At 30.5% G+C, this 23,167-nt stretch overlaps 1 protein-coding gene across 6 annotated transcripts in view; it reads right to left on the bottom strand.

The window, feature by feature from the left end:
* The window catches only part of LOC122634865 (metabotropic glutamate receptor 2-like), a 149,878-nt gene that overhangs the window by 31,800 nt on the left and 94,911 nt on the right, over positions 1–23,167 (bottom strand). For all 6 annotated transcript variants that reach the window (XM_043824254.1, XM_043824256.1, XM_043824257.1 and 3 more), the window contains one exon: positions 730–872. In XM_043824254.1, coding sequence (XP_043680189.1) covers positions 730–872 — 143 coding nt within the window. The remainder of the gene's footprint in view (positions 1–729; positions 873–23,167) is intronic.

Raw genomic sequence — 23,167 nt, 5'->3', positions numbered from 1 at the left:
TTTGTGACAGATAAAAATTAATTTGCTTTGGTCTTAAAATAAATTGGATAATTTAACGAAAATCGAAAGTTAGATAAAAACTTGTAGAATGTTTTTCGTGTTATTTATTGTATGCAAGCTGTTCAAACTGACGTGACTTCGTTTGAATATTCTCGTAAGCCGGATGTTGTAGCTATTTAAATGTGTCGCCAAGTTTATCTGTACTAGAGCGTAAGCAAGAAATAACATGATTTTCTGGTACGACGAATCTAGGACGTGGACCTTAAGACCTTAATAATCCTTTTTTCTTTTTTTTTTCTTTTTTACGAATACGTTCTTTACAGATCACGGTATCACATAAAATTTGAGATATATATATATATATATATATATATATATATATATATAATAGGAGAGATAGATAATAGGAGAGAGAGAGAGAGAGAGAGAGAGAGAGAGAGAGAGAGAGATACATTGCAAGATGAAAGGAAACATTTCTTTTCATTTCTTTCTAAGAAAAATACGAAAAATCTCTACAATGATTTTCTTTTTCTCTAAAGTCAATTATCTTCTGTCATGGTCATCTGAAGTATTACCAAAAAAAAAAAATATATATATATATATAAAGCTGTAAAAATACTAAAGAAAGAAGAGATGTACGTCAGGAAAATAGATTTGTAAAAATTCTACATTGAATGGAGAAGAAACTTATGTCAGTAGAGATATACATACATACACATACATACATACCTGGGGAATTCGGAATAACCGAAGAAGATTGGCCACTTGGATTGATGTTACAGAACTTGCAGCTCCCACAACGCCACTGATAACTTTACGAACGGTAGTTTTATTGCAATGATATTCTGCTCCGTCAATGTTGCTTATCGATCCTGAGAAAAGAAAACAATCATCAAAATTATCTTGATAATTTGTACTATGTATACATCACGGATATATTTTAGAATTGTAATATTATTTTATATATACGCGAAAGAACGAAATCTTATTTTATAAATAGAATACGTTTTTATCTTTCCTATTGTTTCTCGACACGTGGATACAATACAATTAGTTGAGAGAATAGAGAGTATCTAGATATTTTCGTTCTATCTATTCATTATTGAAACTTGAACTTCTCTATGTGAAATTATTTTATCCTTCAAACGAACGAAACACTCGAATGAATTAATTGTTTGTTCAATCGTTAATAGCGAGTAATTTTAGTAGTAAATATTCGCTCAATGAAAATATGAAAAATAAAATATTATTTTAAATGGTCGAGAGTATCTTTATCTCTCTCTCTCTCTCTCTCTCTCTTTCTCTCTTTATGGGAACATCAATTTCTATCCTTTTAATATCTTTTTACGAAATTTATTTGTGCCAGTTTGCGGTTTATGTAAAATATTATGTAGAAAAATACCACGAACGGAATGTTCGTTTTCTGCCTCATCCGTCTATTTATACACACACACATATAAATATATAAATATATATATATATATATATATATATATATATATATATACATATATACATATATTGTGATATCAAGGTAGATTCGTAACAGTACAGTAGAAGCACCTGTTGAATTGGAGACCAATTTACGTAGAACAATGCCGAACTGCCCTTTCGTAAAAATTATTTTTTTTCCTCTTTTCCTTTAGAAAATGAATACATTTTTTCCCTCAGTAATAAAAATACAAAAGTCTATCAAGAGATGAAATACATTAGCACTTTCCATTTTATACACACATAATTTCATATTCTATGTTTTTATTGGATTTTAAGTATACGAAATATTTGTTATAATTTCCATTAAATCGAATGAAGTTTAGAAGGAGAACGTTAGAAAAATAGAAAGGAAAGAAAGAGAGAAATAGAAATAGAAGAAATACATGGAAAAATTTTAACGAAGAGATATTTCAGAGAGAAAATGGCTCGTCTTTCGTTAGGAAAATAAAGATATCATATTTTTCCATGCATAGTACAGATTTCATATAAAAAATATAGCGTGAAAATTTTTAACGACACGCTATTTATTTGTAATCTGCCATATTTGTTTTCAATAAGAGTTAGATATAAATGATAGTAATGAATGTACTCGTATTTGACAAATATTTATCAATCAATCTAATGGACTAATAACGTTGTAATATAAATCAGATATGTATCTGAATCGTTAGGATTGTTTTGGATTATGTGAAACGTGCTTAATTATAGTCCTACTACATGTACCATGAGAACCAATACAAGTACGTGTATATGTATATATATTTATCTATGTATCGATGTATACATGGGTATATAGAGAGGTTTGCATTACCAACTCTCGTTAGCATCTCTCGCTCGATAGTAAACTATCTCTGGTAGAATTAAGATTTAATTAATATTGGTAATAGTAGAAACATGCGTAGTAGGTTTCATCTGCATCTATGATCAAAGACATGATTTTCTTTGTCGATTAAATTAAAAATTCAAAAACTAGGGAATTTAATCTATTCTAATTTGAAGGATTTTAATGAGAATTGAGATACTAAGTACGAATGAAATTTATTGAATATTAATTATTAGAACATTAATTTAAATGATTAATTATTATAATAATTATAGTAGAATAATCGTTAGAGTGAAATTTTGTATGGAAATATTAAATATTATTCCATTAGTTTAATACATATCGATAGTCATTTCAAAAAGAATAAACATGAAGTAGAAGAGCACTTTATATAGAATACTGATTAGAATAAAAAAAAATTCATCTGGAAATATTAAATACTATTAAAAAAGTTAGATACGAATCGAATATTTAGATTTGTAACAATATTGAAAAGAATGAAAATAAGAATTAAAAGAAAAGGTAGAAGTAAATTTATAATATGTAGCTTTTAAACTTTCTGAGTAGTTCGAGAAGGGATTTTAGTAGCATGAATTGAAATGATGAAAAAGAGAGGATAAGTTCATTTGTTTGCATTTCTGATGACGCGAGTAAGAAAATTGAATAGTCTCAGGAGAAGATTAAGACCGTTGGAAGGAGGTTGAAACTTCCGAACGTATTCGCGTGATAATCCTTCAGAGCTTCCCGTGAACTTGTAATTAATTCGTCGTCTTGCGAATGTTTAACCTTACTCGTATAATAGTTAAGAACGCGCTATTGCAAAATACGTAATTTTTGAAAAATGAAAAAAAAAGAAAGAAAGAAAGAAAAAAGAAAGAAAGGAAGAGAAATGCTATCACAGCACTATTCGACACGCATTTCTTTTTATAACGTAACGAAAAAAGAGAAAAGAGGTAAATGCTGAAGCGGCGAAAGTCTGAAAGAAAGAAAAAAAGACGAAGAGAAAATCGAAATAAAATAAAAAAAAAAAAAGAAAAGAGAGAAAGAGAGAGAAGAATAGTCTATTGCTTTTAGTTGCTTTGCAGTTGGAGTATTGCAGTACCAATAAAACGTCATCTGAGTCCTCTCTTTCTACGAGCACGTTCGCAAGTTTGTACGTGCCTCTTTTTGTGGAATATTTTCTAAGATAGCTTTATATCACACCTCTATCTCTCTGTTTCCTTCTTTCTTTCTTTCTTCCTTTCTTTCTTTCTTTCTTTCTTTCTTTCTTTCTTTCTTTCCCTTTCTTTTTCTCTTTATTTCTTTCTATTATATCTCGAGGATACATTAACTGTTTTTCTATATACATATTTCGTGTTAATATATTTGTCGAACATATTTTTCTTCTTTAGTATTTTAATAACGTTCTAATAAACCTTCGTGTTATCGTATATTTTTTTTGCTTTAGTAGTAGTAATATTTACGCGAGTACGTATAAAGCTACCAGTAGAACAAGCTCATTTTTAATTCTTTAAAGAGAAAGAGTATTTGTGAAGTATTTGAAATATATAGAAAACGAAAATATAAGGTTACCGAAATTGTAGAAGTATTCATTAATTATTTTCATCAAGATCCTATCGAAGTTTCTTTAAGCACGTTCATTTTCTTTTTAATTTATTTTTTATGATGCAATCAATGAGAATTGTTTAAGATCAAATTTGCGTAGGCTCATTAAAATAAATTACATGTATTTAAACAACATTGAATATATTCTTGGAAATGAACTTCGTCCTTGAACTTGATAAATTCGTTGTTTCACATCAACCTCGAAATTCAGGTCTCGATTTCATTATTAACGTTAGTCTGATATCGTAGATCATGTGTTCCAGTTATAAGTTGAACCCTACTCTATCATGATATTCGAACGAAGCGAATCGCCGTGAAATCAAATGGATATGAAGAGAAAGTTTGGAGATTCGATTTAAAGTCAGCGTATTAGATGGATCTCTGTTCGATAACGTCATATACAAGGCATCAACCGAACGATCTAGTTGGTATTAATACATCGACTATATTCGTGGATTACATTAAGACGATAGTGATTCATAGCGAGTTGCCAAACGTCCTTTCTATCGTTAACCCTCTTATGCGGTACATACACGTGTAAGCGCTCAATCAAATGCTGATTCATAACGTTTTTAGTTTATATCGTTAAGAATTCGTTCTGACATTTGAAAATTTCAATTTTCATAAGTAGATATCTGATTTATTATTAAATTACACATATTATTAATGATTGCCGTAACTTTTGAAAAAGGATTTAACTAAGGTCATTTATCTCCTAGAAAATTGTTCAGAATTGACAGACTTCTATCGAGTCCGATAAAAAAGATGATCTCATTTTTTTTTTATTTCATTCTTCTTTGTTTATATTTCTTTTTACATAAAATAATATCAAAAGCAATCGACACGCGTAAAGCCAAACATGGACGAAGAATTTTTTACAAAATAATAAAATCCGCGATGAAATATGCTCGGATGTTTACTCACGGATCCAGTTTTCTATTCGTTTGTACATTGTATGTACGATGAATACACCGGATGGATTGAAAAGAAACGGAAACATGCGTGTGTATACTCGAATGCTATAGTTGTCCATCAATCGATAAACCCTTCCTTCTTCCTTTTTCAAATGGACGATAGAATTTATTACATGTATACTTTCTTTATTTCCTTTTCAATTTTTTTCTTCTTTTCTTTTTCTTTTTTTTTAGTATAAACAGAAATATAAAAAATTTCGTGGTTATCAGTAGCGACAACAACGACGACGATTTTTCGTTTATCGCGGATGGATACGTTTCATTCTTTTTTATAATCTTTTTTTTACTTTTTTTTTTATAGAAAAAAAATAGCATGGATAGACGTTAACATTTTTGTGGAGATAGAGATAGAGATAGAGATACGAGTTCAATGGAGTTGCTCGAATTTATCTGTGTCAGTTCGTCCTTAATTTCCGATCCCATTGGTCGAAGCTTTGCTAACCCCGAAATTTCACCAACCTTTTTAACCGAACGAGAACGCGAACGAAAAAAACCTTTTTGTCCTCTTTTGTTTCGAATAACGCGTTCTTTCTCATTCTTCTCGTTATTTACGGAAATTCAGTTGATCGCGTATTTCCCAGATTTCACTTCGATTTAACATTTTCCATTTCAATGATCGATCGATCGATCGATCGGTCGGTCGGTCAATCGATCGAAAAATATCGTATGCGCGATTTTGTATAAATAAATATCTTTTTTTTATCTCGGCAGATGTTTCTTTCATCGATGAAAACCGTCAAATTCATCATTTTCCCTTGCTTTTTATCGACATCATTTCAAAAGAGACCTAACGAAGAGATTAACACGGCAATATGACTGGAAAAAATGATCGTTGTTTCTTGTGAATAACAGAGGATTGATAAAATGAATTAATTGAATAGCTGATACTACGTGGAAAGATGAGAGGCTATTTTTTTAATTATTTTTTTCATTTTGTCTTTTTCTTTAGCTTTTTTTTTTAACATGCACGAATAATGAGGAAGCCTACTTTTGTACTACAAAAACGAATTCTTTGTTAATTTTTATATCTCAATGGGAAAAATGGAAGAATATTAAATAGTTAAAAATAATATCGTAATCTTTAGATGAATAGTTAATTAATCAGGAAAAGGTTTCTATTTCTTCATCGATTTCACGTTAAAAACTTAACACACAAAGAAGAAAAAAATAATTAATTTTGACGTAAATTAATAACCTCGAGATAGAAATTAATGATTTGAAGAGATATAAGAGATAATGAGCAGTGAGAACGGTGATATGCTCGAATGCAAATGATTTAATTGGACCGACAAGACTAGTGAGAACTTGGAGATCTCTTTACACAAATACTAGTTATGATATGGTGGTAGATGTGGAAAAGAACCAGCATACTGGAGTATATATGTGTATATATATACACGTTATATACATATATATATATATATACATACAGCATATATATACATATAGACACACACATATATATCCTGAACGTATACTTTCATATACTTTTATGTACATATAGTTATTACATATACATGTTGAGGAAAAAGCAGTAGTGCGAGATCGCTTGGGCTTGGAAATTACATTGTGCACATAGCCCAACGCTTTCGTGCTCACGGAATGGAACGAGATGAGATGCTTCAGATTTACATAAAAATACGTGTTGCCGTGCAGGATTCATTCAACGATTTCTTCTTGTGTGGACCTTTCTTGAATTTCTTTTCGTTGAGAAAAAAAAGTTTATCTTCTTTTCCTTTAAACTTCTTTCTCTCTCTCTCTCTTTTTCTTTTTTTTTTCTTTTTTTCCATTCTTTCACATTTCCCCTCATTTTTATTTAACGCCATAGGCATGTTTAACCTTCGTCTGGTTCAGTTAGGACGCGTGAAAACTGACATTTTCTGAAGTTCGTCAGAGAAACTGCTTGTTAAAAAGTTTGTCTACCAGAGTAAAAGTAACGTTGACTACTTAAGCATATATCTAAAGTTTCTTGAGGCAAGGTTCTTCAGAACAATTCTCTCTCCTTTTATACACTTATAACTATACCTCTGTCAACGCTTATACCCTGGTAATCCACCCTTCTTCGATTCGAACAACTTTATTTCCTAATCTTTTTCCGTTCTTTTACTGATCTTTCCGTTCGTGTCTCACAAGAAACTCTTCTAAGATTCTTTTCAATTAGAAATCGGATCTGGTAGCATTAATTACTAAGTTGATCCATTAACGTCATTTTATCTTCTTATATAAGTTCTTCCATCGCAATAGCGATATAAAAACTATATTTAAACGTTTTTATTGTAAAAAATATTTACTGCAATTAATTTTTTATTTATAAAGGAGTAAAATATTTTCGCGTAAAAATTTTGTGTATGCCAAATTTGGGACATAACGTAATAATTACGGTAAAGCTTGTTAGCAGTTCTTTCGAATGGGAATAACACTCCGTGGTTGCAATTAATTATACGCTTTTAACGTGTCTCCCTTTCTCAATGTTCTGACACATTCTCTCTCACTCTCTTTCTCTCGTCGTAGCGAGGAAGTTGCGAGGACGAGAGTTTAATGAAAAAGGAATGTCCTTTGCCGTGGGTGGAACAACGTCGTACATCGTGATGTTGTTGGTTTTAGTTCTCAACTCGAAAAGAAGAGAAATAATGTAAAAGAAAATGTAATCACATGGCTACCAGCTATCAACAATTAGAATTAGTTCTATCAACAATAGAATTACAGCTTTCAGAGTGTAGATTTATGTTATAGAACGATCCATCGATATTCGATTAATTTCCAATTAAAATTAGATATCAATTTTTAACAAATTATCATGCACATATATATATATATTTATATAAATTGTATATAAATATAATTTTCAAACAAGGAGAGCAGTTAATTTACAAATTTTTCTTATGATTTATATTTGAAAAGTCTCATGAATGATGTTTAATTGTTATTAGGATCTATTATCAAATTAGTTTGATTAGGATAATATTAGTATATCATTCTTCTAGGGATTTAGCTAATTTTAAAATGTCTAATGAAGGATACGAATCGTCAAGTGTTGATTCATAAACAAAAGCAATTCGAGGAATAATCTATGTGCTTCCCTTACTCTTGATATTTGCAGTGTTCTATATTCCGGATTATCTGTAATCCCGAAGGCCTAGTTTGCAAATGCAGATAGGTAGGAATGCAAATGCATCTGCAAGAGGCTGATATCGTTCCCAACTGACGAATACAGAGCTTGAGAGGACGAATCATTGCTTTGTTCCAGAAAATCTACGCGAAGGGAATTCTTCTTTTGTCCGTTGTATTTTCATCCGACCTTTTTCTATGGCCTTTCCCTTTTTCTTTTTCCTTAGATCACACAGAGCGTGGGATCGTATCACTTGAATGGGCTTAATGGTTCGTTAGAACGACGAGTGGTTTCAGTCGATGATTTTGGTTCACATGGGAATATCCTTGATCCTTACAATATACGAGTTTAGATATACTTGTAGAGCAGCAGAGGGAATTGAGGGTCGGTCTTTTATCGTCTGGAACTTTTAGCTTTTCTCATTAACACGTGTAGCTTGTAATCTATTTATCTTTCAAGCAAAAAAATCTCATTAAATTTTATTTAACAAAAATGTTTAATAAGAACGCCGAAGAATCACTTGGTCGTATACAGCGCTATTACTTTTGTTACTTTTGTACTTTATTATTTTTATGCATTGTTTGAGACCTACCGGTTTGACTTTGTATAATAATTTTTTCTTTTTTTTTTTCTGATAGAAATAAAAAACTGGATTATAAAGAATTAAGCTTTCTCACACGTATGGTTGGATTAATTGAATCGTTAAATTGATAAAAAATAAATAACTATGATAGATCGTCGCATAAATAAAAATATTGTCAAACATTATTAGTTGAATCATATATCATATTTACGTTTTGTGACAATTATTATGAACGATTATACTTGTTTCGTTATTATAGAACAATGCTTGTCAATGTAATCGTTACTTCGTAACGAGACTTTATTGGTTTAGCGAGTTTACGTCAACGTTGTACGTTTCTAATCAGAAGTGAATACTGACTGGAATATTGGATCGTACTAGATTAGATTCGTTGGTTTTTCATTTAATACGATTAGGAAATGAATAAAAAAGAAAGCAGAAATTAGAGAGAAGAAAGTAATTAAGATTAAAATAAATAAAAATCTCCGAAGAGAAAATCTATCTACGTTTCTTTGCAATCACGCGAACACGTGAAAGCATTCTTCGTGAAAGAGATAATTTGCGTTCTATGTCTTGTTTTCTAGTCCTGACGGATTCACAAAGTGCTATCTTTGCGGGTTAAAGGATTACATAGCACATTGGAAGGTATAAAAAATTGCAACTATTTGTTCCATGGTATCGTGTTTCATCAGATACTAGGTATTCGTAAGATACATATCTACAGCCTCGTAATTTTTTATACATTTTAAGATTCTAAAAGTTTTATTATACAAATTTAAATAAAAAAACGTAAATTTATTATGTAACTTTAAAAGAAAAATTGAATCTACAATTTTGACAAAGATTGTTCGTACAATATTAAATAGCTAGGCTCACACACGTGTACGCATATGTTAAACATCTATCGCATTTTTGATTTTTGAAATTCTAGAGCAAATATCATTTTCCTTTGATAGTTCAACCCGAAGTTCATACATTTCGTACGCATCATTTACAATTTGATTACTAGGAAAATCAAATAGCCTTTGATATACGATTCAAGTTTCCTCGGTATCTCATTAAACGATCTTGTATTCGATTATCATAGAATTTATTTTTAATGAAAATATTCTTTCCATCGAAAGATTCTGTATTTTTTAACGAAATCTTTAATTAAGTAAAATAGGATCCGTATGAGTTATGATTAAATAGTAATTTAACACATGATGTGTTTAATAACATGATTACGCATTCTACACTCTTATAAGTTAAATATTATTATACTAATTCTAATACATTATTTTACGGATTGCAATTATATTAGGTGAACGCGGAACGAAAGGAGCACAGGAGTCGGCTGAGGGAGATCCTCTTAATATACTTTGGTGTAATTAGTAATACTATACCAGGACTTTATTGGTAAATAATATGAAAATGCTCGAGGAGAGGAAGTAGCCACGTACTGAGAAACAATACTTAGCTTGTTTTCAATTTGTTTCAAGCTGATACGAGAAAAGTAAATCTAATTATTTTACAAACTTTTTATTTAATAATAATTATATAAATAGAATGGATAAATAGATAGATGAATAGATGGATAGATGGATAGATAGACAGATAGTTAGTAAAATATCGGAGAAAATTTTAATGAGTTAATTGAAATTCTTTTTTCTTTTTTTCCGATAAATTTATCGTAAGTTTTATAAACGTGCAATATTGTTAGAGACTTTCAGTGAATTACGAGGATATTGTGCCGATGGAACCGATCGGGGACTAAAGGGGAAGTGGAAAAGGGAGTGGCAATAACAAGAGCACAAGCTAGAGAGGGAGAGAGAGAGAGAGAGAGAGAGAGAGAGAGAAAAGGGGAAGAAAGAAAGAGATGTGAGGAAGAGAGTGAGAAAGAGAGAAAGAGAGTGAGATAGAAGGAGATATTCGTCCGCTCAATTTCGATGTAACGAAGCGAGATGGAAATCTGTTCCATCCCTTCGGATGAGACTTTCTTCGCAACAAGTAATTTCAGTAACGATCGATTGTCATTGTCTAGCTGCGTCGTTACTTTTATGTTTCCAAAGGAATCGTTGACCCCGATTTTCTTTTTTTTCACATAAAGAAACTATATAATAGTTTTAATTGGAATATAGAAAATTACATAAATTTGTTCACATGCATCTGAGGATTACGTGAATCAGAATCTTGACAAGATAGATGAAATCTCCTAGATCTTTTTTCTTCGTTTTTCCTAGATTCCCGTTATCTCTATAACCATAGATCCCCATGTATCTCATGGGAGAAAATCAGAAAGAGAAAGGGAGAGAGAAGAAGAAGGAGAGAGAGAGAGAGAGAGACAAAGAGAGACGCTCACGATTCGATGACAAAACACGAGTATTTTCGTTCTGTAATATATGAGAATTATCGACATTTCAGATTAATGGTATTTCGCGAGAGCTGAAAGGAAAGGGACATTGTTGGTTGATAAATACCCTTATCAGACCGTACGGTATTATTCTTGTCTTTGTCTTCTATTTTTTTATTTATATTTTTTTCTTTATATTTTTTCTGCCGAAGAAATATTTTACGGTGATTTAGGTAGTTCCAATAACGATGAAACATAGTATTCTTGAGTGTAGGCGTGTATAAAATTTTCATATTTCATGTTTACAACCATAAAATTAATGACTGTTAATGTTCATTCATTTTTAATAAAAATTGGTGAATACCTTGACTACTATCATTAACTCGTATATTTAACTATAATTAAAAAAGCTGTCCTACGAAAGTAAGAAAAATGCGAGGAAAGTAATTTTCTACTAGTTTGTAACACGGAAGGAATTGGAAATTAATTTGTGAACGAAATAGTTTCTTATATATACAAGCGTCTCTTTACTCGAGCAGGATTCAAGGATGTAGATGGTAGCATGCTTGTAATTTAATTACATTTCCATTAACGGCGAGCAAATAGTAAGTTTCGAGTACACTCGAATGAGTTTTCTAAGCGTTTAGTTTATCGATGTTCTTTTTCTGTTTACGATAATTTACAATAATTTTATTCTTCAATCAAAGAAAAAAAATTTTTTTTCTCTTATTGTCTCGTTTATTTATGCATAAACGATTACGACGATTATTAAGAGTTACTTATCGTCGATTTCTCACACCCTCATTGAATATTATTTCAATGTTTTTTTATCTTTCACTATATTTCGTTTCGTCTCGATTGTAATAGCACATTAATTAAATATATACTTCAATTTCATTATATTCGTTTCACCGACCTTACTTTTGCGATCGTCGAAATTAAACAGTGCGGTATACGAATATGGAATATACATAAATAACGAGGAAAAGATTTTTAAGCTTTGCAAAAGAGAAATACCAAAATTCATTGTAAGCCAATACATACATATTGATCGAAAGGAAGGGATAAGCTTTGTTACTCGCTCATGGATATTAAAAGCCAGAATTCATAAATAAAATGGAAAAGAACAATCTCGTCGATTTCTTGATTCCACATTTTCAGCTTTCGTGGAAATGGAAGATCGACGTAAAAATAGTTTTTTTTTTTTAATATTTACATTTATTTTATTTCATTAATTAAATCGGTTCCTTCTTAAAATAATTAAATGTTTGTCTTATTTCACGTTCATGATTTACATGAAAAACACATTCATAAGGGTAGAAGTTTCTATAAAATTAAGATCTATTGATCGGATACAAACAAATTTCAAGAATATTCTAATTAAAGATGACCAAAAAGTATTTGCATTTGTAACGTGGAAGAGAAAGTGATAGACAAAGCGAGAAAGTGTTTGAGAGAGTGAGCGAAACAAATACATCCCCGAAGGAATTAAAGTGAGATAGAATTCTCGGTCAGAGAGTTAGGTCGATTTCAATTCTAGTTTAAGCTACTTTGTAGTGACAAGGCATCACTCCGCTGGAACTAATTCGATGTCGAAAGGTGCGAACGTTAGAATGAACATTGTAAGAGAGAAGGAGGTAAAGATAGATAGAGATAGATAGATGGACATATAGATAGAGAAAGAGACTGAGAAGGAGAGGGAGAGGGAGAGAGAGAGAAACGGAGAGAGATGAGTAAGGATACACTAAACATAGTGAGCTTGTTTGTAGCGTAGTCCGGATCAAAGTCTGTATGGTAAAATGTGGTTTCACTACATGTTGACAAAGCCATGAGGTATTCATTCGTAACACACGTTACCGAATCGCTCGAACATTCGTAGTATTCGAATACACGAGCTTGATTCGCCACGAGTGCCTTCAACAAAGGGAGTAGCTCCCTTGGGAAGAGTGTACTTCAAGGGAAATCGTGGTAATCTCGTTGCTTCTGCATAGCATCAAATTGTTTAGAAATGTTAGGAGATAATAAATCGTTCGAAATAAAAAAATTTACTAAGTAATTTGTCGTGTGTCAAAATAAATAAGAAAATAGAATAAATATCAAGTAGGTTAAAAATCGATAAGATTTTTTTTTTATAATTAGTCCCTTCTAAGGCAAGCAATTAATCGATTTATTTTATTAATGAAATTGATTATGTCGTCGTACTAGTTTATTTTGATAAATACTTTCGTTATTTTTTATATCAAAATTTCTGTTTTTGAATCGTTCAATTTATAATAAGTTTTTTTGGTCCAAATTATCTTTCATCCTCTTTTCTTAACTTTTCTGTAAAATAACAATCTCTCTCTCTCTCTCTCTCTCTCTCTCTCTCTCTCTCTCTCTCTCTCTCTCTCTCTCTCTCTCTTCTTCTTCTTCATTTAGATAAAAGCTCTCGTACGAGCATTAAGTAACAGAACTTTACTTTATCATTTCTCTTCATCTTGATTGGTGTTCTAGATAGTTCGAATAACTTAGAGATTTCAACGTTAACAAACGTCGTCATTAAGATTTTCGTAAAAACAAAAGAGAAATTTGCCAAAGAAGATCACGAAGGAAATTTTATTTGCAATTAAATGATATGGTAATACACAGTAAATAACAAATCCCTAAACTCTTATACAGATAATTCGTCGAAGTCATTGATAATGGAGTATGAATCATTTTTCCTTAAAAATTAAATTTAATTTTATATACACATAATTCACAATAAAATCGTTTAATCGAATCATAAATAATTCAACACGAAAGGTTATTCATCATAAATGAAAATGTTATCATTCTCGAAATCACAGAGATGTAGGTAATTTTTATAGCTGATTCCAATGAAAACAACGTATGTACATTTATGCATATTTAATTAATCTTTTATCGTATTAATTAATTAATTAATTAATTAATTAAATTAGAAAAAAAATTCTGAATGATCTCGTTTCGTTTTTATTATTGTAATTATTTAATTAGCATTTAATTAATACCAGTGAGAGAAGTAAAGCGTTTACAATGTGTATAAAAAAATAAACAAAAAATAAAAATTGATCGTGAAGGCCGAAAGTTGGATTGGATTTTAGTACGTAAGGGCGTCGAATAAAATTACATTCCACAATGTACTCGAGAGAACCATTGTTATATTGCATGTGTACACACACACACACACACACACACACACACACACATGTATATATGTAGTATGTATAATTCGTTACTTTTATTCGATCAAATTGTTACGACATGAACGTCACTCGTGCAGTTTCCTCTTGAAGTAGTAAACTAGGTCGATTGTCGTTACACTTGACCGTCTAAAAAGTGCCTCGTTTATTATCTCCGCGATGAGAAAACGGCATTTCTTGTATTTATTTTTCTTTCTTTCTTCCCTGGACTAATGAAGAAATTTACTCTTTTAAAAGTAGCTTTGTTGTTACCAACGAGAGAATACATAGAAAAAGAAAAAAGAAATAAGAAAAAGGCGAAACAAAGAAAATAGAAACTTTGTTTTTGGCAAGGCAAAGGAAATGTAATTAACGTCATATTAACGCTATTTAAATGTTACATACAATCGTTTACCACGTAATAAGTTAACTTTTGTTAATACAATACGATCTTTCGTAAATAGTTAATGAATGTTAATACACTGTTTTTCTCTTTTCTTCTTTCTTTATATTTCTTTTTTTAGACATAAGGATTCGCGCATAGTTTTTATTAATTAATAAATTAGACAAATTGTTAGATAGTTTCTTATTAATTTTACAGGAAACAAATATATAACAGATTCTTTTCATATTTCTTCTATGAAAGAAGAAAATTGCATATTACACATTAGGTACATCTTGATTTCATTCTTTTCGCTCGTGAGAGAAAAGCAAAAGGAATAAAGTAAAAAGGAAAGAAAGAGAGAGACACAGAGATAAGAGGAAAAAGAATAAGAAGAGAGAAAGTAATAATATAAAACGAAAAAAGTAACGAGAGCAAGCCCTACAATTGGATATAGATTTGATGATCGCTCGTCCTGACCTCTGAAACGTTCTTCTCTTCGATTGTCGAGGACAAACGAAGCGTAGGTCGCACAAAACTTTTATACCAGATCGTATTTTCTCTACTAAAGTGAGAAAAGATATGTTAGTGTGTACGTATGTGTGTACATATATGGGCATGAATGTGTGCGATAGGGTGTGTACCAGAAGCGATAGTCTCTTCTTTTGATCGGTCGTTCCTTTCAGATAGCTCGTATACGAACGATCGCTAGATCGCTCGATCTTAAATCGATCTAGATCGTTGCAAGCTTTTCAAACAACTGCATTTATATTTTAGATCTCGTCTCTCTTTCGTCTCTTCGTGACATAGAAGCGTTCGATAATTTCTGTCAAAGCAATTTCGCGTTGATATTCACGCCAACTATGTTCGATCCTATGCCTTTATGTCTGCATGTATCTGTGTTGATGTGTGTTTGAGCATATGCATCGCGTTCCAGTGAATTGGTACGAACATACATCAAACTGTCCGCGCATCGAGACGTTGCGGAATAATACAGTACATCGTTAAAGTAATGGCAGTAGAATTTATGTCAAACTCAACATGGTACAATAATCGATTAATAAAGTCGACTCTGGATAGGCAAGTATTTTCCTTTTACTTGATTCATACTTTAGATATATAATCTACTAGAAGATAGATTATTGGAAATAATGAGAAAGAAAACATTTCCTTGGTAAATTAGAAATAGGAAGTAGTATGATAAATGATTGGAAATGTCAGATAATTTACGTTGGTATATAGAGTACATCATAATTGTAATAAAGAGATTGCTTTATTAGGGAATATTATTACTGTTGTTATTATTATTATTGTTATTATTTATTTATTTATTTATGTATTTATTTATTTGCGAATAAATATGATAATTACAAATTTTTAGATTTATCCAAATCATCTTTCTTTCTCTCTTTTTCTCTTTCTCTCATTTGGATTTGAATATAATATTTACAGATAATCGATTTGCGTGTATTCGACCTCGTGCTTAATCGGCTTTTCGTTTGCATTCGCATGTTTTTAACGATTTACGTTATATCGCTCTTTAAATCGATTTAAACGCGAGAAAGAAAATGTGAAAACACGGAGGGAAATATTTTTCATTTAATCTAATCGTTGGAAGATATACTATACACAATAATTTTTACTATGTCGAACAGTATTAATTATGTTCCGAAGATAGCTCGGATAAATTTTGTATACTCGTTGATGAGTGTTTCGTTAAAGTATTAAACGTTTTACGGTAGAACGATAACGACGAAGTTGAATACATACATGTATAAATATTTTAAGGCGATGCACTGACGCATTTTTTAACTTTTTTGTATTTTTTTTTTTATCGTGAAATATTTAGTCAATATACGCGAAGGTTTTTATTAATTGTTTCCTCTTGCAAAAATGTTGGGGAAAAAAAAACAGGAGAAAGAAAGCTTCTATTTTTTTTTCTCACATACGAGAAGAATTAATATTTGTAATTTTTTTCAAGTATCCATTGAGTATACGCTACTTTTAACCTCGTTAATTTTAGTTTCCAGCGAAGAACATGTTGACCGACACGCATACATCTTTCTTTTCTTCTTTTTTTTTTTATCGATCTTTTATTACAAAGAGGATCACGTTCTTGATGAATTATGATGGAAAGGATCACTATAAATTACGACAACTCATCATCTTTCATTATGTTTGACTGTTTCTAATAGGAGAAATTAAATCATTAATATATTCCGATATTATCAATATTTTTTTTTCCCATAGATATAATACTTATGGATTTATTTTGTTTTTTCTCGTTCATCGCGTTTTATCTTGTAAAATTGAACTCTATTATGTAGTAAATAATTCAACTCAATATTTCATTCTTCGATGTCATATTACGATTAAAGAACAATCAGTTTTATTTTCTGAAAAAAATTCTCACATTAAGGATAAGAATTACGAAATGTACATATTGTGTTATCAGATTATATAATTGTCAATGTATGTAGATACAATAAAAAAAGAGATGATCTTTGTAAATACAAAAATAACGAGTATATATATATATATATATATATATATATATATATAAGTTTCAGTGTCATCGTTCGATCCAATTCAAAGCTAAGCTATCGCGTATAACAAGTTCGAGTTTCAAACGGTTCAATCTTCTTTGGCGATTTTACGACTCGAAGATTGTGCTCTCGAAAAACTGTTCTGTGGCTATCGATTTTCCTTGCTCTTACAAAGTCGTCGAGAAGCTTCTTACGTTTGTCCGAAAGTTTCTTCGAAGTTTCTTTCAGAAAAAGTTTTTACCTAACGATTCTGACAATTTTACAAAAGAAGATCGATTCCTTCGGATTAACTTTCTCTTATGTTTAAGAGTATCTCAATTCGAGAGAGGGAGAGAAAGAGAGAAAGAGAGAGAGAGAGAGAGAGAGAGAGAGAGAGAGAGATTAGCTTCCTTTATACCTTGTTCGCGCGAGTTTTGTTCTTACTTTAGAAATTTCTTTTTAATACTCTTTCAATAACTTCGATAAAAGAGACGTAGCTATTGGATTAGGATTGTTAACGTGATCCATCCAATATAATAAAAAAGTAGTAGATCTTTTTTAAGATGAAAAAGGATTACCTTTATGTATCGTTAAAATTTTATTTGTCTTTTATGATGGATAAGATGTTTTTTTTTTTTTTTAGAAATATATTGTACAATTTTTTTTTTTGTAAGCATAGCTTCAGTTTAAAAAATTCTACCAATTATTATATGTTTTTTGAGATAAGTTCCAAATTAGGAGATTTTTTGGAGATACTCAGTCTAAAGTAGATATTTTCTTTTTTTTTTCTTTTTGATACATGAATGTAAAAAAATCTCTAGATTTAGAATTTTAGATAAGCTGGTAAAACACCTTTTAGATCTAGCTTTAAGAGTAATAGTGATGTCCGTCTTAATATATTATTGCATTAATAAAAAGTGCATAAAGATATGTATCTATATAAATATATATATGCGCGACGTAGACCGTGAGCTATGAAATACGAGTTCGCTTGGGCCATTGTTGCAAGATCGTATGACATGAGTGTATATAATGACCTTCCCGTGTAGACATATTTATGTATATGTATATTAGAGCACGTGCAAGGGCTTTTAGTGTCACTAGTAAGGCAGCTTTTGTCGAGCAAATTACGTCGTAGCTAAATATTGTTAGACTTGGTTATACTGATTTGCGTTCTACCTGATTTTGCTATTAACATCCTTTCTATCGTCTATTATATACATACATATATATATATATATATATATATAATATCTTAAATAATAATTAATATTAGTTTCTGTATATATGAGAAATATTTTCAAGGAAAGTTGTCAAAAAAAAGGAAAAGTAAAATGTAACATCTCGTTTGTATTTTAGGATGAGAAAATTGTCACGGGGATAATGAAATTTGTCTAAAAGTTTTTTACGAAATTACATTTTACCAAGAGGAAAAACTTTGTCACGAAGGTAGCATGGGGAGACGTTTGTCGAATGTAATTCTTTCATCGAGATACGATTTTCGAACAAAACTTCTCTACAGAAGTTGGAAGGACATTGATTAATCATCAAGTTCGTGGACATTGTGTTATCATTAATTGAATATTTCTGTGAATAATAATTGTGACGATATAGATAGATAGATGCAAAGAGAGAGAGAGAGAGAGAGAGAGAGAGAGAGAGAGAGAGAGAGAGAGAGAGAAAGAAAGAGAGAAAGATAATACTGGAAAATGTACAGTATCAGCCGCATATCAAAGAATTATGAGTACGGCATATGATAATGGTTATCTGACTATATTGCTATCGGAAAATGGTCGATTACAGAATATAGTTCTATATGCTTTTTATACTGCTTTATATAATAATGTCTTATTGAATTATACTGCCAAATATCTCAGATTTTCTGGCTCACGAATAGGAAAAGATTATCTATGAAGTAGGGGAAAAATTCAGAATGTATAATATATGAAGGGTACATACATATGTAGATAAATATATGACGTGTATACATATATATATATATATATATATATATATATACATATATACATATACATATATATAGTCTATATTAAAAAATTCTGTTTTGATAAATGGAACAATTTTTTTAAAGGTACGATATTCGACGATAGTACGTATTTATTTTTTTAAACATACTAACACACACACACACATACATATATATATTTTTCTTTTTTTTCAATATAATTTAAGAAGTTACGACAACGTAAAATTTGGTCGAAAGAGAAGAAAACTTGTTATATAGGTATTATTCCCTCAGTAGTGATATATATGCAAATAGTATAGGTGAGTTATATATATATATATATATATATATATATATATATATATGTATTCGTATTGTCGAATAGAGGGAAACCATTCAAACATAACTATATCATTTCTCTTGTGAAATCAACGTGGTGAGTATCTCCTCACAACAATTTTACGATGAGAGCCGCCAGGGTCACGTTAATTAATTAAATCCTAATAGTTACGTTGCAAACGAATGCCATCCGTTTGTATCCTTTGTCAAATTATTTCGATTTATCTAATTGAACATTGGAATGATAATTTTAAGTGAAGAGTTCAGTTTGTCAACATTTAACATTTTTCGTTGCGAATACGATATTTTTTACCTGAAATGTTTAATTAATATCTTTTTACATTTTTTTTTCAAAATGAATTTAAATATATAAAATGAATCGATAGGTCCACCAATATTCATTATTGCTTTCTAGTTAATAGCTTTGCATAATTAATTACTGCACTTTAAATAATGTAGTAGACAAATGGAAAAATAGCATCTAGGAATATTCTCAGTTTCCCATATGTCATCTCTCTCTCTCTCTCTCTCTCTCTCTCTCTCTCTCTCTCTCTCTCTCTCTCTCTCTCTCTTTCTCTTTTTCCCCCTTTTTTCTTTTTTTTTTCTCTCTTTTGTATTTTATTCTATTTCATTATATTTTGAAAAAAGTCACATTTCTTTCATTGAGTAATTGCAACCAAAAATTGTTTAGGAGAACATCCGTTTTTAAAGGATGCATTTTAATTTTCATTAAAGCCTCCCTTTTCAGCTAATAATTACACCACTTGTAACACATTTTCTCTTTCAAAACTGTCTCTGTTGCAACCAGTCTATGGTTATTTTCTGAATCATTCTATAGAAATAATTAACTGTAGTGTTTAGTAATTATCTTACATTTATCTTTTCTCTCGTGCAAAGGAATCGAGGAAAGGTCGAAAAATTTATGCATTTTTTTTTCTTTTTAATTAAATTCAACGTAGTCCCGTTTATGTTCGTAAAAGAGAAATTATTTTTTTAGGCAATTTTTATATGTAATATTCATAGGGATAATTTAATAAAGTTCTCTTACTTCATTTGATAATTGTTAGTTGTAATTGTAAATGAACTTAAGAGAGGAATGTGATCTACTTTGAAATTTGTTCGATTTGCTAGGTACGTGATACGCCAATTAAATATATTTACATGTTGTTATCCGCACATTGTAGACCTTTCTCCCGTATCCTCTTCTACTTCTCTCATTTCATTTCCTCTCTTCCACTATTCTAACCCATTTTTTTCCATTACCAAATTGGGTCGTTGCATCATGTTAATTATGCCAAACAATTTTTCATTCTCATTCAAGATAAAAATATTTTCGTGAGGAACAAAATTTACATTCCTTTTCTTTTAACACTTTTTATTATATCTCTCAATATGTATATCGATATATTATAAATTATGTAATATAATAAAATAAAAAGCGTCCAAAAGAAAAAGAAAAAGTGGAGGCATTATAAAGGGATAGTGATGCATTCAGTCTGTATTTAAATAAATAATTCGAAAGGGAAAGGGAATCAGGATATCGAAGCAATGAAATTATCGCATTTAACAAATCAATGTCAAAGTTAATGTCAGAATTGGTGTTATATTAGTGTTTTATTCGGTCGTACTAAGCCGAGAGACAAAAGACCCAAATGGAATGGCAAGAGTGAATAGGTAGGAGAGAGAGATCGTATGAAATTTCAGCTTTATCCGAATTTCAATGGAGCTGTGTCGCTTCTAGTCGGACTACATTTCAAATGTATTTGTAAGGCTTTTCTCAAGAGGCAATCCCCTCGCAGCCATCGTTTCCATCGTGAATCATTAATATATACATTCACTGAAATTTAGCAGAAGCTCTCTGACAGAGTTAGGTATATAAAATTATTCCTCGCGCGTGTGTGTCAACTTTTAACGAGTTTCGGAACAAGTTTTTATTGTCAGAGATATCACCTGAAAACACATCAAGAATTATTTGTAAGACTATGTTTGCAAAAATAAGTCAGAAAGATTGCAATTTGTAAGTCTATTGCACGTAAGTTGAAAAGAGAAAAAATATATGATTTGTAAAAAGTTTAATATCACAAGATCATTTTAAAAGTTGTCCTAAGAGATAGAGAAAGAAAGACAAAGTTCTAAAACTTCATTTTGTACATGGATGTATCTTTGTGTGTGTTCGTATATTCAAATTTATTTCAATTTTTATTAGTTACAATACTCTTTGATAAACGATGTCGGATTAGTATCGATATTATTTACTAATTTATAAGGACTTAAATTAGACACGTCCGGAGTGTATGAATTACGAAGATAAAATTAATAAAGAACATTTGGGAATGAGCGACTAAAAATGATGCTTCTCGCATCAATTGGTGATGGAGTAAGGGGCTTGGTTTTAGGGATATTTAAAAATATTAGGGAGAAAAGCTCGGAATGATGCTCGTTTTTCTTTCGAAAAGCTTTTCTGTGCTACGAATATCCCTCCCTAAGAAAGTATACTATTTATTTATTTTCTTATACTCGTTAGAAGGCTTTGCTGCTTCCTCTCTTTTTCTTCTTCTTCGAGGAATTCCCTTCTTCGTTCTTAATTTATTCACACGATGGTAAGAAACGTATGAAAGAAAGAGAGAAAGTTCACTATCACTTCAAGAACATTGGAAAACGATTTCGATAAATCCTTTAGCGAAGGACGAAGCGTCGCGACGGTTAAAAATGCAATAAACGTGGAAAACAATGGTGCTCAGAGAGAACGAATAGTATCGAAGAGACAATCGAAGTAAAACAATAAAGAGGACGTGCCTGATTGCGTGCAGATCGAGAGAGTGAGAGATGGAGAAATAAAGATAGATAGAGAGATAAAGATAGATAGAGAGATAAAGATAGAGAGGAGGAGAGAGAGAGAGAAGGAGAGAGAGTGAGAGAGAATATCATTTCGTTCAATACACTGTGATTTGCATCTGGTATGAAATAAATTAAAGAAATGACAATCATTTATCGATTTATATATAGCAGTCTTTAAGTATCTTTGTCACACTACGTTTTATAATAGTTTACGACAAGAAATAATCCAGGCAGAATTTTCAAACAATTTTGATGATCAAGGTCTTATTTTAAGAATGAAGATTTCAGAAAAAAGTCACTGCATTTTTCAAACGTTTGAGAAGTTCAAAACAAATAAAAAAATACTCGTATTAGTAGGTCCCATAATAAAATTTTATTTCAACAATATCAAAATTGTTTAAATATTCTACAGCACGTAACGTGCGTTAAATAAAAAATAATTCTAATTTAATACTACAATATTTAAGAATTATAATCTAAAAGTAGTTGGCCGAGTGCAATGTGAATGAAAACAAATTTTTGCTCGACATTGTTTATTACAGAGTTAGTTTCATTTCGTATCCCGACGGGCGAGCATCGTAGCTCTCTCATTCTACGAGTGAAAACTTATAATTTAAAACTTTTCGTTAATTTTAAATCTTATTAAGCCACGTAAGATAAACAGTGTACAATGAACAATTATTTAAACAATAGTACATTTGTTTAGTCATTGTAAATACCTTATAATACGAGAAACTTAAAATAATTTAATTTAATATTACAATACTTAAGAATTTTACTATCAGAGTAGTTGGCCTAGTGTAATGTGAATGAAAACAAATTTTTGCTCGACTATGTTTATTATAGAGATAGTCTCCATTCATATCCCGACGAGAGAGCATCGTAGCTCTCTCCTTCTACGCGTGAAAACTTATAATTTAAAACTTTTCGTTAATTTTAAATTTTATTAAGCAAAATAAGATGAACAGTGTACAATAAACAATTATTTAAACAATAGTACATTTGTTTAAACATT

Source organism: Vespula pensylvanica, chromosome 16, assembly GCF_014466175.1.
Source record: "Vespula pensylvanica isolate Volc-1 chromosome 16, ASM1446617v1, whole genome shotgun sequence".
NCBI lineage: Eukaryota > Metazoa > Arthropoda > Insecta > Hymenoptera > Vespidae > Vespula > Vespula pensylvanica.
The sequence above is the reverse complement of the archived record's forward strand: the minus strand, read 5'-3'. Positions and strand labels throughout refer to the sequence as shown.